General features: G+C 62.2%; 1 protein-coding gene across 30 annotated transcripts in view; it reads right to left on the reverse strand.

Annotated features, from left to right (window-relative positions):
- The window catches only part of NRXN2 (neurexin 2), a 109515-nt gene extending 96690 nt beyond the window's left edge, over positions 1-12825 (reverse strand). For 19 of the 30 annotated variants that reach the window (XM_058689499.1, XM_058689490.1, XM_058689489.1 and 16 more), the window contains exons 1-2: positions 12586-12823; positions 2874-3850 (exon numbers count right to left, since the gene is read on the reverse strand). In XM_058689499.1, the coding sequence (XP_058545482.1) occupies positions 2874-3609 (736 nt within the window). In that variant the 5' untranslated portion in view covers positions 3610-3850; positions 12586-12823. Of the gene's footprint in view, positions 1-2873; positions 3851-12585 lie in introns of all 30 variants that reach the window. The other 11 variants (XM_058689507.1, XM_058689510.1, XM_058689505.1 and 8 more) reach the window with 2 other exon arrangements.
- Between the last annotated feature and the right edge of the window lie 3405 nt (positions 12826-16230).

The following is a 16230-nucleotide window of genomic DNA, read 5'->3' on the forward strand; positions in this document are numbered from 1 at the left end:
GGCCCTGAGATCTATCTCAGAGATGAGGAGATATTCCCCTCAAAGTCTTCATCCTCAACCCCAAAACCCAGGGGTGGGAGTGCATTCCTTTCCTGGAATGGGAAATGAGATGGAATTCTCATCCCGGCTGGATGAGAATGTTCTAGAAGAAGTCTAATGAGCACAGGGTATCGCAAAAGCTGCCCAGGAAATAGGAACAAATGTAAGGAGAGGGAATGAGGTCACAGGGTGGGGAGAGGAAGGCCAATCAGTAGGGCTGTCACTGGACCTGTCATCTCCAGACACAATCAGTGCTTACAACCCCATGCCAACCCCCAACATATATCTGAAAATATCGGCGGACAGATTTTCATGTACACATACAGCCTCGCCCAAGACTTGATTCTCTCAAATGCTTATTAATGTCTCTTAATTCATTCCACAAATTTTTATCAAACACCCACTAAGTGCCTGGTACTGTATTAGGTGCAAGGGATACAGAGAGGAATATCCCTGCCCTTTTATCACAGACAAAGCACCACCACTATCACAAACCACAACAGCTACCCCATGCGTGCGCACACACGCACACACGCGCACACACACACAATGGGTCAGATACACAGCCATCTCCCAGCTCCAACACAGCTAACGCGAACATTCGCCCCAAACACATCCAACACGCCCCCGTGATACACACACCTGTCCCTCCCACACACACGGACGCCAACACATCTCTGCCACACACCCGCACGGCCCATATTCAGAAGCACACACTTCGTGTGACTCACTAGGAGCCTCTGGCCAATAAATCCCTTCAGGGAATGGATACAAGGGCTCTGACTGACCAGTGTGCCTCTGGCTGCATTTTTCATACGCTCGGGCCCAGTTCTGCCTGTGAGACGGGCTACTGTAACCTCTCTCTAACTCAAATTCCCCTTCCATCAAGTTGGAGGGGTGGTTCATCCCATTTTCTTTTTATTTATGTATTTATTTATTTGGGAGAGAGAGGGAGGGCAGAGAGGGGCGGGGAGAGAGAATCTTCAGGAGGCTCCATGCTCAGCACGGAGCCCGATGCTGGGCTCGATCCCAAAACTCTGGGATCATGACCTGAGCCGAGATGAAGACTCAGACACTCAACCGACGGAGCCACCCAGATGCCACCGTCCTGTTTTTCTTAGAAAGGCTTGGAGGGGAAAGGTCATAGAGACCAGAGAATCAAATTCAAAGTCATGGAAAGAAAGATTCCTTACGGAGTTCCAGTGTCTCTGAGGTCTTGCATTAAAACACACGCACACGGGTATCTACGCCTGAGCACACGCCTTACGCGTGTGTACTATTCACTCTCCTAGGCACTGGACTCCTATCTGTAAACACTACTAGTCAAGCAGACCATCTGCATGGAATATACACACTGCCAGACTCGCAGCCTCTGCGTGCTGGCAAACACACACAGACACACACGATCACAGTTTAGGGAGCACCGGAACTCCTGGGAGAAAAGGTGAGAAGGTGTCGGGTGACTTCATACACACAGTTCCTGAAGATACATCCCGCCGCTTGGTACAAATAACCCCACAAAAGCAATCCAAACGCTTTCCTCATGGATCCCTCTCCCACAGCGACAGATACACAGTCAAAATACTGTGCATCCCAAACCCAGGGCCACACCTGCAGACTCAGCTCCTGGGGTGGCCGTCCACACGCCGGCAGCCAGGAGCACACCCACCCCCAGAGCAGTCCCAGAGCCGCACCAGTTTGTGGGCACACACATGCACCCGCACACGCTCCCCAAAAGACTCTACGGCTGGGCAGGGGTGGAGGGACGGGGAGGGGATCAGACACACACAGCTGCTAGGTGGCCCGCAGCTTCTAGGGGTCTGCGGCAGGGGAAAGCATGCCTGCGGCCACCGACCAGGGCCGAAACACACGGCCACCCCCGCCCCCAAACTGATGGGGACCGTCTCCCCCACGCCCTCGCCAGCCAAGGTACCACAGATGCCTTCCAGTCCCCCTTTCCCCATCCTCCTGAACCACAGCCCGCAGAGTCCCTGGCCCCTCACATCACTCGGCTCCGCCTCTCGCAGCTGGGGCGCTGGTGAAAGCTCTCCCTCCCCAAAGCTCCCTTTCCAGTCACAACCTCGCCATCCCCACTCTCCCCCACCTGCCGTCGCAGCGCCGGCGTTCCCTTCTCCCCACTCCCAGGCCCTCATCCTCCGGTCCCGCCCCGGCCTCACCCGCCGCGCTCCCAGATCTTCACTCGCAAACACTCACAGGCTTCTGCTGGCAGCACCTGCCGAGAGCGCCAGGGCCCGCCGCGCCCCCGCCTCGCAGGCCCCGCCCACACAGGCCCCACCCACCGCCCTTCACGCCCCGCCCCGCCCCGCCCCGCCTCGGGCCGGCCTCTCACCCTCCAGGTCCCGCACCCCGTCTAGCCTCGCGGTCCACACGGGCCTAGTTACGGACTCCGCCCCAGGCCCCAGACCTTAAGCCCCCCGCAGTCCCCGCGCACAAGACCCCGCCCACACAGATCAAGAGCACACACTCCCTCCCCCACCCGCCCCACAGGCCCCCCAAGGGCCGGACCCTCATCCCCTCGCCAGCCCCTTACAGGACCAGACCACACAGCCCTACCCCGCACTGGCCACGCCCACACGGGACACTGGCTAGCCACACGCTCCCTCTCCTTGGGACAGGTGTCCTCACCGCCTCACGACCCTCGCGTGCAGGTTACACACTCTCCCACGCCCTCGCGCCCGCCGGCCGCAGCCGCCCCCCCAGGCCGCGCGACCCCAGGACACGCGCGCAGGCGGCCGCTCGCTCCCGAGCACCCCCCCACACACACACACAACCCCCTCCCCCCGGCGCCCAGCAGCAGCCACCCCCCTGCTCACCTTCGCTGCAGAACTTGCCGCCGAAGCCCGTGTGGCTGCAGTCGCAGCCCACCTCGCCGGGGGCCAGCACCGTGCAGAGACCGCCATTGGCACAGGGGTTGCGCGCAGGCGCGCACAGTGGGTCCGCGGCGGCGCCGCGCAGGCCCTGGCTGCCCAGGAGCGCGGGAGGCCGCTCGCCCAGCTTCAGGTTGGCCAGGAGGCCGCGGAAGGGCGGCTCGTACTTGACGGTGCTGAGGGTGAGCGCCGAGAGGCGCACGTCGGGCGGGATGCCGCCCACGAACAGGTCGCTGGCCACCTGCATCTCGCGCCGCTTGGAGCGCACCTCCGCGGCGCGGGCCTCGCCGTCCACCGCCAGCGCCGTGCGGCGCGCGTCGCGGGTCAGCAGCACCATGTGCCAGCGGTCGTCGGCCACCGGCGTGTCCAGCTGCAGCGTGGCCGGCTCGGCGCACGAGAGCGTGAAGCGCAGCCGCAGGCGCCCGTCCACCAGCAGCAGCTCCAGGAAGTCGCAGTCGCCACCGTCGTCCAGGTAGAGCAGCAGCGCGCGCGTGGCGTTGGTGCGCAGGCTGAAGCTGAGCTCGCCGCTGCTCGCCGCGCCGGCCCAGCGCGCGTAGCGAGCCCACTGCCCGGGGCCGCCGCCGAACTCCAGGCCGCCCGCGCCCGCCGCCAGCGTCAGCAGCAACAACAGCAGCAGCAGCGGCGGCGGCGACGGCGGCCGCCACGGGCTCCCGGCCGCCATGCCTCCGGCGGCCCCGGCCCCGCCCGGCCCCCGGCCCCGCTCAGGCTTCAGAGCCGCGGGCGCATGGGGCGGGGAGGGGGCCGGGCGCCCCCCGCGCCGAGCGGGGCTCCCTCGCCGGCTCACAGTGCCATGGGCCCGGCCGCGGGGCGAGGCGCAGAGGCCCAGGTACCGGCTTCCCTGGGCGGCGGTGGAGGCGCCCCTCCCCCGCTGCGGGCTCCGACGAAAGACGGGGGAGGGATGCCTGCGGGGAAACAGAGAGAAAAGGGTTAAGGAGGGGTTCGGAGGAGGGCAAAGGGTTAAGGGATCAAGGGTCGTGACCCCCCCCCCCCCATCACACCGGCAGGCACCCGATGGTTTCCCTTTGGGACTTGAGGGGTCGGCCCTGACCTGGAGAGGGTCCCAGAACAAGAGATACCACCATAGATAGAACTGGGGGCCCAACACTTGCACTCATTAGGGTAATTATTAATTTGAGATGTGGGCGGGTGGGTAGTAGCATCTTAAAGTTCATAGGAGCCCAGTGCAGCCGCCCTTACACCCGTCTCCCGTCACGACCAGGGCCAGTTCCTGTGGGTGAGGCCTGGAGACCCTCCGCCAGCTGGTGACCCCAGGCCCTTCCTCTCTGAGTCACCCAACCTCTGTGTGGTGTTCCCACCGCCAGCCAGTCGCGGCTCTGTCTCATCAGCTCCTGATGCTGGATGAAGTTGCTAAATAATTCATTGGGATTAATTAAATGCCAATTCGTCAATGGGATCATTGGGTAACCTGGCTGAGAAGGGGGCAAGGGAGAGAAGCCAGCTGTGACCCGGACATCCAGGCCCCAAGCCCTCTCCATCCACACAAGGGTACAAGCATCTGATTCCAGGTCCCCGATTCCCCCCAGACAACACTCCGCCCCTTCCTGGGCCCCAACCCCACTGCTCACCAGCCCACAAACCTAAATGTCTGTCTGTCCCCTCAAGCTCCAGTTCCCAGTCCTCAGCCTCGGGCCTGGCCCAATACCTGGGTTCCCGTCACCCCTGGGTTCCACCCCCTCCCCATCCACGGCTGGGGGAGCCACCAGGAGGCAGGCAGGCTCATTTACATAAAATTGCCTTTCTGAAATGATTACCCTTGTAACGGGCTGTCAGAGAGCAATTTATACCCCACACCGGGGAGGGGAATTTGCATCTCGTTAAACTCCGAGTCGTAATTATTTATATCCAACAACCCTCCTGAATATTGCATTGATTTTATTTTGGGGAGGGAGGAAGGGAAGGAGGTGGGGTGAAGCCTGGGAGAGAAGCAGGGAGGGCCCAAAGTTTCGGAAGGGACAGGGAAAGATTGAAGGCTGAGGAGAGGAATGGCACGAAAAGTGACAGAGACAGAAGAGTAATGGAGGAGAAAGGTGGCCTGATGGGGAGAAAAGGAGAGAGAAGCTAGAGAAAATTAAATTCTAAATCCAAACAGCATTTGTCAAGGCCCTGGAGGCTGGGCATTTTTACCAATGGCATTTTACTTAATCGCTCTGAGAAGTCCCACTATTCCCATTGACCACTGGGGAAGCGTACATAGGGAAGTCTAGGGACTTGCCCAAGGTCACACAGCCTGTCAGCAGGAATTGGGACTTAGATCCACATGTGTCAGACTGCAGCCTTCCACAAAGGAGACAAGGGGTGGGGTAGCCACAGGTCTCACTCAGAGCAGTGGGAGCCAAAAGGAGAGGAGAGTGGGGCAGGAGAAGGTTGGGTGGGTGTGGTTCCTTTCTACATGGGAGCAAGGGTACGAAGGGAGAGAGAGAAAGCTAGGGGCCCCCTAAAAATCCACAGCAGGGGAGTGAGCAGAGGGTCATCGGAAGGCAGGGATGGTCAGAGTGACATGTGTGCCAAAGGAAGAGGGGGCAGAGAAGGTCCCAGGAGACCAGGGGTAGGGTTTGGGGAGCTATCTCCAAGAGACCCTCAAAGCCCAGTTCTCAGATCCTTCTATCTGGCTTCTTCTGACTGTTGCCCTACCCACCCACCCCCACCACCCCCCAGTCCTACGGGCTTCAGTGGGGACTCAAGTTTCCCACCTCACTGCCCCTTCCCAGGCAGGGGACAGAAGACGATTCAGGCAGACAGCCCCCTCTCCCTCCAAACACTGTCCCGGTTATATATAGCTTTGCCACTGCCTCTCCTCATTGGGTAATGGAGATAATTAACATGCGCGGGCTAATTAGCCAATCAAATTAAATGCAGCACCTGCTCCCAGCCTGATTGACGCCCTTACCCCCACACACATGCGCCCCCAGCCCAGGGCAGAGGAGGGGGACCCTCAGGCTTGGGGGAGGGAAAGGCCAAACTCCCCCTTTTCTCCAGAAGGGGCAGGGAGGCCCCCAGCGGAGGCACAGGCCTGAAGGGCAGAAAAGTGACGTCCTTCCTCCCTCCCCTGCTGGGGTCTCAGTCTCTCTCCGCCTCCCCCCAACCCCCACCCCCACCTCCGGACACATTTTGGGGAGGAAATTAATTAGCTATCGATTTCCACTAGCAGAGGGAATAGGATTTCATGCAGGCTGTCCACTCTCACCCCTCAGCTCGGGAGAGGGAGGGGATTAGTTCCCCTGCCCCACCCCCAACCCAATCCCCCTGCCATACTCACAATCCCCCAACCCTCTAGGGAGCTGGCAGGGGGCTTCTTGCTGAGAAAGCCTAGGGGCAAGGTCCCCCTTGTTCCGGAAGTTGGCAGAGGACAGAGAGAGTGAAGGTTGGTGAGGAGGCCTCCAGAGGGCCGGGAGGCAGACGCCTGGGTCCCGGAGGCCAGTTGGGGGGTGGGGGGGTGGGGGGGGTGGGCAAAGCGTGTGACAGAGAGTGGCTGTGTGTGCCAAGATGTGCAAGGAGAGTGTGGGAAGGGAGCAGATACACACAGCTCACAGCGCCTGTGAGCCCGCAGTGGGGGCAGAGGCTGGGTTTGTGCGGTGTCTCCAGGGAGGGGCGAGGGCAGGGTCTGGGAACCAGGGCCCCTCAAGACTCATTACTCATTCTCCCCACAGCCCACAGCTCTGCAGCACAGGCCAGGCTGGCTCAGCGCCGGGGCACAGGGGCTGCAGGGCTGGCCAGGAGGAAGCCCCAGCCCTCCCTGGGTCCTCTCTCCAGGGACCCAGAGACCCTGGGAGCAGCTTCAGGCTTGTGAGACAGAGATGGCCCCAAGAGGAGTGCGTGCTAAGTGGACACCTGGGTCCCTTCCACCCCACCCTGCAGTTCCAGCTTCTGCTGACCCAGCCTCCAACCCACCCTTCCTCCCGCGATGCAGGGGGAATCCCGCAAACCTTCCTCCACTCCTGGTACACGGCTCTCCGGACTCAGATCTCCTAGCCATGGGCCAGGGCTGGCCTTGCACAGCTACATCAAGTAAATGGTGGCCCCTGGAGTTGTGCAAGGCAATGGCCCCTCCCCTAGGCCCATGCAGTGCACTGGAAGCCCCCTGCACCCACAGACCAGGCACTGGCTCCCCAAGACCCACTCTTCTTCTCCAGCACCCACTGCCGGTGCAGGGACACGGGCCAGGGAGGCCTCGGGATATCCCGTCCTTGACTGACGTCAGCTCAGCGCACACTGCCAGCCACTGCTGGGCCCGGGGCCACTGTTCCTCTGGGGACCTGACCTCTCCCACGTCATGTGGGACTCTGCCTCCAGTCAGCTCCCTAGCGCCCCCAACCCACAGAAGGACTCTGCAGCCTTGAGCCAGCGGGGATGGGAGCCGGAGGGGGAGGGGATCAGGCCCCTGGCCTACTCTCTCGCCCACTGAACGCTCTCCCACGGGCTTTTCCTAGGTCATTCTAGGCTGACAGCCTCCTTCTCACCTTCCGCGGCCAGGCCAGGCCAGTGCCACCGTGGCACGTGGGCTACAACTTCTGGGCTCCGCGCCGTGCACCAGGCACCTGGCCGGACCACCACACACGCGCACTGTCTCATTTCACCCACAGTTTGGGGACTTGCTCTCATCGCCCCAGACTAAGCTTAGACTGATTAATGCATTGGCCCAAGTGAGCGTAGGTAAGACGTTGCTGGCTCCAGCGTCCACTGACTCCCTCCCCCCTTGCACTGTGCACAGGCCACAGGGACGCGGTGAGCTTGGAGCCCACCTTTCTCTGATCTGGCCTCCACAGGGGCCGCTGCCCTTCGCGGACACCCCAGACTCCGTCTGCCCCCGGGGCTGAAAAACCCAGGCCTCAGAGCTCTTGGAGGGTCATCCTTCTCACCTTTTCCGAGGTGGAAACCGAGTCCCAGAGAGGGGCAGTGACTGACCCAGGGCCACACAGCAGAGCAAGACTAAAACGAAGGTCGCTGGCCTTCCATTCTAGATGCTTCCCACTGTACCCACTGTTCAGGGCCTGGGCCTTCCACCCGACCCAAAGCCTCAGCCCTCCCCACACCGCCAGTGCCAACTAAGCAAATGGACGCAAACTTCAGGGGAAGAGATGGTCCATGCCCCCACGCCAGCAGAGCCCCTGGCCAGGGGCCCTCTCCCAGCATCCACCCACCCCATCTCCAGCCCCATCTATACCATACACGCGCACACGCACACGCACACCTCCAGCCTCGGGAATGCCAGCCTCCCTCTGGCTCTCTTCCCCTCACGCCAGCTCCCTCTCATGCCAGCTGGGAGTGTGACAGCAGGGGCCTCCCCCAGGCGCCAGGGAGGAAGAGCTGGGTTTACACACATTCTGGTGGCCCCAGAAGGCAGCCCGTGGACAGGTGGGAGAAGTGCGTGTTGCGGGGAGGGAGATTTTGGCTCGAGCTAAAGAGAAACTTGCTGGCAATTTAAAGCATCCAACAGCAGAGTAGGCTGCCCCCGGGGGGTGGGGGGGTGAGTCCCCCTTCTGTGGAGGTGTGTGAGCTGAGGCGGGTGACTGCTGCTCAGTGGAGCTCAGGAGGGGGCTCTTGAATCACATGGGAGGGGACATCAAAGTACTTGAGCCGTAAGGTCCCTTTCAATCAGTGGGGCTTTGGGAGGGCCTCCCTAAAACCTCGGGCAGGATTGGTGGGTTGACCTCCCTTCTCTGCTCCCTCCTGCCAGCCCTGATGACTTTTTTGGAAAGACTCAGAGCGTGCCCGCATCCGGCCACACCTTAGCAGTGGGCAAACACAAGACAGTGACCGGAGGGACTAACTCTGGAGCCTGGGTTCAAGTGCCACCTCTCCCCCTTCCTAGCAGTGTGTTTTTGGGCAGATTATTTAGCCTCTCTGGGCCTCAGTTTCCTTAGGTAGAAAACGGAGGCAATACTAGCATCGTTAATATCCGTAAAGCACTTTAGGACAGCGCCTAGCAGAGACGAAAGTACGTTGCATTAATGCTCACATTTCAAACTCCTCATCTTGGCACCTTGCAATTTACAAAGCTCCGCGTGTCCCACGTTTCCCTGGATTCCACCAGGGCCGGGCGAGGGAAATGGTCAGGGCAGGTCTGATCACTGCCCCCTTTTGCAGATGAGCCAACACACTCAGAGGGGAAAAGGGCCCTCCCCCAAGGTCACAGAGCTTGGAAGTGACAGGGCTGGGACTCAAATTTCGCCCCCTGGACCCTCCCCGGTGCTGCTGCAAACCTCCTCCTGCCGAGGAAGATGGGAGAAAGTCTGAAGACCAGAGGAGTCCCACAGCAGCACAGGCTGGAAGCGAGGGGTGTGTGCACGGGGACCCCCCCCCCGAGCAGGTCTCTGTGCGTGGAGAGAAGGACTGGGCAGCTGGAGGTGTGCATGACGAGGCTGTTGCCTGGTGTGTGGGGCTGAGGCGTTGGGTGGGCTGGGGACTGAGGTACAATTGAATGACTCGGCAAAGTGGGGGCTGGTGCACAGGTGCCAGGAGCTTGGGGGCAGGCAGTGGGAGCAGGGAGCTCACCCCTCTGTCCATCCCCGTGCTGTGCACACCTGGGGGACACCGGCCGGGGTGGGTGAGGCTTGTGAGTAAGCACGAGGTCCCTGGGGGTGTTGCTAAAGGTATCCGTGACAGGTGTGTGCACATGCGTGTGGAAGGTTATACACTCGTGATGCAAACAGCTGCCGTTTGCCGGAGAACTGCTATGCTCCTGACAACTCCACGAAGTCCAGAGCGCTTAGCCCAGAGCCAGGCTCACAGTAGGAGCACAACACCCCTACTGACCAGTTGCTACTCTTCCGGTCATCTGGTCCTCGCGAGAACCCCATGAGATAGGCATGAGGACCCCCATCTTACAGATGAGGAGACCGACGCTCACCGAGGGACAGAGCTGAGCCCCTGTGGTGCCCCCACGGTGGCTGCAAGAAGGCTTTGTAAATGCTAAGGTGCCATGCATATGCTGGCTTATCTGTCGAGTGAATCTCCGAGCCGGTGTGGATGGGACCGGGTGGGGAGCCGCCCCGACAGATGGAACAGCAGGGTAGGTGGCGTGTGAGACACATGGTCGGGCGTCCCCCTGGGGGCTGGGCTCGGAGCTGGGAATGAATGGACAGCGTGGTTCCAGCATCAGGCAGGGGTAGGGCCCTGAGTGTGAGGATTAGTGCTGGGGAGTGGGGGCACCTAGAAATGGGAGTTTCTGGGCAAGGCCAGGTGTAGCTGAGCGACCAGGAAGGATGGTGGTCGTGGCCAGGAGAGCTGGGAGGCCCTGGGGTGTGTGTATGGGGGGGGGGGCTTTCTCAGGGTACAAAGATATGGGAGTGAGCAGGGGCAAGTGAAAGGTGGGGAGAAGCTTCGGGGGGGGGGAGCCAGGGCATAAACGGGTATTAGCAAGCATGTGTGTGTGTGTGTGTTGGTGCACGCACACACACAAAGACCCGAGGCAACTAACACGGCACTTAACGACGCATACTCGGGCAGGGGGTGTCCAGGAAGGGGTGTCCCAGGGCTGCGTGCACGGAGGAGCGCAGGTGTGCCGACGTGACCGTGGAAACCTGGGGAGGCGAACGAGTGGATGGGGGATGCGTGTGTGCGTGTGTGTGCGTTTGAGGGTGAGGGCTGACAGTGCAGTGCCGGGGCTCTGAGGGCACGGAGGGGCCATGCGTGTGTCATGTTCACGAGAGCAGGGCACCCGGGGGAGGTCTCTGAGGCAGGCAGCGAGGTGGCAGCCTCTCTGGGCGGGGGAATGTAGGCGGCGTGCCGCCAGGAGGTGTATTGTGTACGCAGGTGTGTGCCTGTGTAGGTGTGTGTCTGGGTGGGTGCCGCCGAGTGTATGCATCGGTGTCAAGGTGTCTGTGTCACTGGCAAGGGCGGGCAGGGGGGAGCAACTGGACCTGGGCAGAGACTGAGGGCTGGAGGGAAGAGAGGCCCTTAACAGCCCCTGCAGAACCCAGCCCCCTCCTCCCAGGCACCCATAGTGTGGATTCAGCCCAAGCCAAGAAGCCGGAACTGGACCCTGGCTCCTGGAGAGAACTCCTCAGCCACCTGGTGGCCACTGGCCTCTGCCTGTGGGTCAGTCCCGCCCACCCCCGTGGATCTGAGGACAGGGTGGGCCTGAGCACACTTCCTCCAGCAGGAATGAAGGAACCCCCAGCTAGACCCTTCGCCCCCACCCTCAGATGCCAGCATCCCTGGAGGCGTACCCGGAGGCACGAGGAGTTAGGGACAGTAGTGGCCAAAGCACCCACAGGACAGGAGGCCTCGCGCTTAACAGACCAACCGACCTCCCTCCACTCTTTCTTCCTTCTGTCTCCTTTCTCTCTTGCTACTTCTCTGGCAGAAGATAGAGAACGCAGAGCCCTAAGGTCCCCCAAAAGGAATACCCAGGCACGAGGCAGGTGGACAGAGGGAGGGGCAGGAGCTCACCCACCCCACCCCACCCCCAGCACATACAAAACCAGGGGTGTGAGGAAACCCCCAAGGCAGTCGAGAGGACTGGACAGCCAAGACCTACCCCCCTAAGATTCATCCCTCCGGGTCTGGACAACCACCCCCTTCACCTCCAGGCACCACGAAACAAGCCCCTCCCAGCCCCAGCCCTCACTTGTTCAGTGAGGCACCGAATGCCTTCGCCCAGGACGCAGGTGGGGGTTGAGAGTAAAGAAGACAAGAGCCCCCGAAAAGCCAATTTTGCCTCCAAGGGCCCATCAAGGGTTCAAGGGCTCATACCCAGCCCAAAGAACCCAGGGCAGATGGCTCCTTCAGCTAGGGGAGAGGCTGGGACATGAGAAATGGTCCCCTCCTCTTTGGGGGTGGGGGAGCCGGCCCAGGGCCCTGCAGCTGCCTCTCCCTGCAGCACTCTCTGACCATAACCCTGTCGCCGCCCCCAGCGCATTCCCCCCCCAGCACAGCCCCCTCCTACTGATTTCCCAGTCTCCCTCTCCATCGCCCCCAACCTTCCCCCGCAAGCTTCCGCTCCTCTCCCTCAGGCCCCCCATCTTTCCCGGCTCTCCCCCCGGCACGGACCCATCTCTGCCTCAAGCACCTTGGCACCTTCCCCTCTGCTCCCTCCCAATAACCTCCTCTCCCCTTGGCTCCCATCCCCCAGGAAAGCCTGGTCCTCAGTGGTGCCCCCCAGTATGAAGCCCTTGGCCTGGCCCCTGCTCCTTGCCTCTCCACTTCTCTCTTTCCCCTCTCCAGCGCCCTCTCCTTCTCCCACCAAGCCCAGTTCCTCGCTGGTTTCGCCCCTGCGGACCCTTCAGAGCACAACAGCTCCCCAGCCCCTCTGGAGGAACACTGCTACCAGCCCTTGGGGCTAGCACAGACTGGGGACCCCCCTTTTAGAGCCTCCCTCTCAGCCCTCCAGATGCCCCTCCTTCTCGCCCCATCCCTTCCCCCAACGACCCTCCCTCTCACCCCTCTCCATTCACCCCAGCTCAGGGCCAGTGCCCCTTCCACAGGGAGCCTCCGACCCCCAACCCACCCCCCCCCCAAGCCACTTAGCCTCCTCGCTGTCACCCAGCCAGCCCTCTCAGCACGGCAGCGCCCCCGCCCCCCAATCCATCCTTCCTGCCTCCCCCGCCCCTCCGGTCGCTCCCCTCCCCCGATCGGCTCCCGCCCCCCGCCCGTCTCCGCCGCAGCCCCCCCCTACCTGGTTCTGGGGGCGCCAAGAGCTGGAGGGTGGGGATCAGAGCCCCAGGGCCGCCCCGTCTCCAGCGGGTGGCAGAGCCGGGGCCGGCGGTGTCGGCCGCCTCGCGCCTCTCTCGCTCCCCGCCGCGTCCCCGCCCGCCGGCTCGTCCGCCCGCCCGCCTCGCCGCGGTGCCGCTCTGTGGAGGATGCTCTGCGAGTCAGGGCGGCTGCTCCCGCCGCCGCATCCCTGCAACACCGACTGACGGCAGCATCAGCACCAGGGCCCGCCCCCCAGACACGCGCATTGGACCACGCTGCGCTAACGGACGAGCGGCGCAGCCAATGCGAAGGCGCGGAGGCCGCCAGTCCCCCCCCCCCCCCCCCCCGCTCCACAGGCCCACCTCCCTTCCCTGCCAGGGACCCAGGCGTCCCGGCCCCAGGGCGTCCGAGCTCTTCCCCGCCTCTCCCGGTGCTTAGCCTTGGCGCCCAGGCTCCCAACCAGGCAGACCCCCAACCCAACCCCAGTGTCTTTTCCTGGAATCCAGGCGCCCTAGCCTCTGTCCTATTGGGTCGGGCCCTCGGGTCCCGCACCCCTCGGCCGGCTGGTCGATGTAGCAGCGCCCAGGACTGGGACGTGCCCAAGAGAGACTTGCGGGCCCCGACTGGGGGGCCCCGAGAAAGCAGGACCAGTGAGGGGCCCGGGCCGCAACGCCCTCTACTGGCTACGCCCAGGGGCGGGCCCCGGCTGCCGGGAGCCTAGGGAAGGGGGCCTGCCCGAAGCCGCTAGGGGCTTTTTCCGGCCCTTAGTATGGCCTCCGCTTCCCACCGCCCGAGGGCGCCCTGGCTTCCCCTAGAGCTGAGGCGTGAGGGTCTTTGCGGGGAGGAGGAAGCAGGCAGTGGGGGAGGGAAGGGCAGAGATGGAGGCGGGGTAGACCTAAGGGCTTGGGGTTTCCCAGCCCTGCCTGATGGGAATCCGAGTTTGCAGCCTGGCCCCCAGTCCCGCCAGGAACTCTGCACTGGGGAAGGAGCAGGTTCGGGGGCAGGGGTGAGGCCGCACTTTGCCTGGATCACCGAAGGAAGGCTGGCAGCAGCCCAGTTCTCTGTTCTTACCCCCCCTCCTCCCCCCAACCAGGAGCTTCAGAGCGAGCGAGGGCGCTGGGTCGAGGCCTTCCCTGTGAGGGTGTCCGCATCACTGTGCGCGTGTACGAGTGTCGGAGGAAGGGGACACCCCTTCATTCACTCAGCCAATCAAAGGTGGACCCGGCACCTGGTGCGTGTACCACAAAGTTGGGCACTGGGCTTCGGAATGAGGCTGTGTGTGTGTGTGTGTGTGTGTGTGTACCAGACCATTCTGCCACCTCACCCCCAAACCCTGATCTCTGTGGCAGGGTCTGTGATTTGCACAGCCAGTGGTAGGTGGGTGCTTCTTTCGCCAGAGACAACATACAAGAACACACATTCAACCACCAGTGCGTGCATGGGCACCCAGAGGCACACTCACAGCCACGCACACCTAACCACGTGCACACAGGCATTCCCAAAGAGACACACGGGGGCAGCTGCAGAAATGCCCCACCCAGGTAAGCTACCCTCAGGAAGCACATGTTTGCCCAAGAACATACACATACACATACAAACTTGTGCACACAGGTACCTCCACACGGGAGGCAAGTGCACGCCCAGGGGAACAGGTGCACACAGAGGACTTGCTTCCAGGCTCATTCTCCCCCCGGGAAGCACTTTGCACAGAGTGGCCATTTACTGAGTAGATGAGTGAGGACACCCACCCACCAGTGGTCTTCCTCTCCAGACTGTGTGGAGGACGAGGAGACCCGGACTGCAGGGGGTGTTTCCTAGGGATCGGGGAAGAGATGCCTGAGCCACGTCCCAGACTGGAGGACCAGTCTGACCTTGGAAAGACCCTCAGGCTGGCCCCACCAAGGCCACTAGAGGAGCCAGAGAATGGGAACTGCTGAGTCAGGGCCTGTAGATGTGAATTCGCCTTTCTGACCCCACAGCCCACTGCCCCACCCATCCCCCACTGCTTCTCTCCCTGCAGCCCCCCCCCCCACGCCCACACCCACATACACACACAGACTTGTCCAGTCAGGCACCAGGGCATGGATGGGCAGACAGATGGACAGGTGCAGTGACTCAGAGAGACTCTCTCAGACCCTTATAGATGGGTGTAAGAAAGGATAGGAGGAGGGCAGGGGCAGGGAGGGATGTAAGAGTGAGCATTTGTCTCCTGTCCCTACCCCCAGCTCTCTGGGCCACCTTTGCCCATCAAGGGCAGGAAAGGTCACCTGGCAGCCGCTGCACCTCCCTGCCCCTCCCCCCAGCTACAGGGAGGTCTCCCCGCCAAGGTCCAAGGTTCAGGCTACCCAACATAGTTGGGACGCACCACCTCAAGACAGCCCCCCAAAAGGCACCCGACCCAATGTGGCCCTTCTCCCAGACACAGTCCCGTGGGGACACACGGCGGAGGGGAAACGCAGCAAATACGGCGTGTGTGTCTGCACACACACACATGCACACGCACGCACAACGTGAGGCTCGTACACCAAATTCACACGCGCAACCATGAAAAGACAGTCCCACATCACACTCCCGGGCAGGGCAGACCTGGGCGCACATATGCACACACACACACGCACACACCACACGGGGAAGAGGCCGGGCTGGGGCAGAGGGCTGCGGGGAGGGGAGCCGACCAGGCTGCAGGGACGGAGGCAGCGCGGGAGGCGTGCGGCACCGGGAGCGAGCTGCTCTTCACAACACAATCGCTGTCTGTTGTTATAGCAACTCAGCCCCCAAATCGTGAAACGGATATTACAGCCTTCAGAGGGGGCAGGGCAGGAGGGGGCTGAGGACGAAAGGAGGGGTAGCGCGAGGGACCCGATGGGGAACAGGGCTGGGGTCTCAACAGAGGGTAGAGCTGCAGGTGACCTCAGTGAGGAGTGGCCCGGCAGGAGTGGGGTCTCAAGGGGAGAGGGGAGCATGGGGTCAGGGACCCCCGAGGGAGGGGCTGAGGCCATTGCTTTGCAGGTAGGAATGGGGGGCGGTGCTCAAGGCGCCACCCCCAGGACAACCCACAGCTGCTGTTCGACACACCCCAGGTTGGGGGGCAGCTCCCCATTGGAGCTCCAATGTTGGAGGAGACAGCTCCCACTCTCAGGGCTGCTGGAGCCTGGCCCAGCTTCAGAAGCCCCCCTACCGCACCCTCTGTACCCAGACCAGCCTTAGAAGTAGCCTCAGGTAGCGGTGACCCCCAAAACCTCAGTGCTGCAGACTCAGGAGGGAAGAGCTGGGTTGGGAGAGGCCACAGGAGGCTGAGAGAGGGATCGATATGCATTTCCTCTGGAAGTCACCGTCCTTCCGGCTGGCAGCAGCAGCACCGGGTCAAGAGGCTGCCAGCCCGGCAGGGGCTACTGGGGCCAAGGCTGCCCAGGTCCCCACCTCCCTCCCTGCCCCACAGCCAGCACTCAGGGCTGCCCTCTCTCCCCCACTGCAGTGAGATTCCCACCGCCGGAAGTATTCAAGCAGGGGCTGAGAGGCCACCTGTCAAGCAAGGGAATTTCGGCTACAGGCTGAAGGCTACGGTTACCCAGGCCACCGGGCCCAGCAATTCGGGGTGCAAAGAAGCCGTAGCATCAAGTCCGAGACA

Source organism: Neofelis nebulosa, chromosome 10 (genome assembly GCF_028018385.1).
Source record: "Neofelis nebulosa isolate mNeoNeb1 chromosome 10, mNeoNeb1.pri, whole genome shotgun sequence".
Classification (NCBI taxonomy): Eukaryota; Metazoa; Chordata; class Mammalia; order Carnivora; family Felidae; genus Neofelis; species Neofelis nebulosa.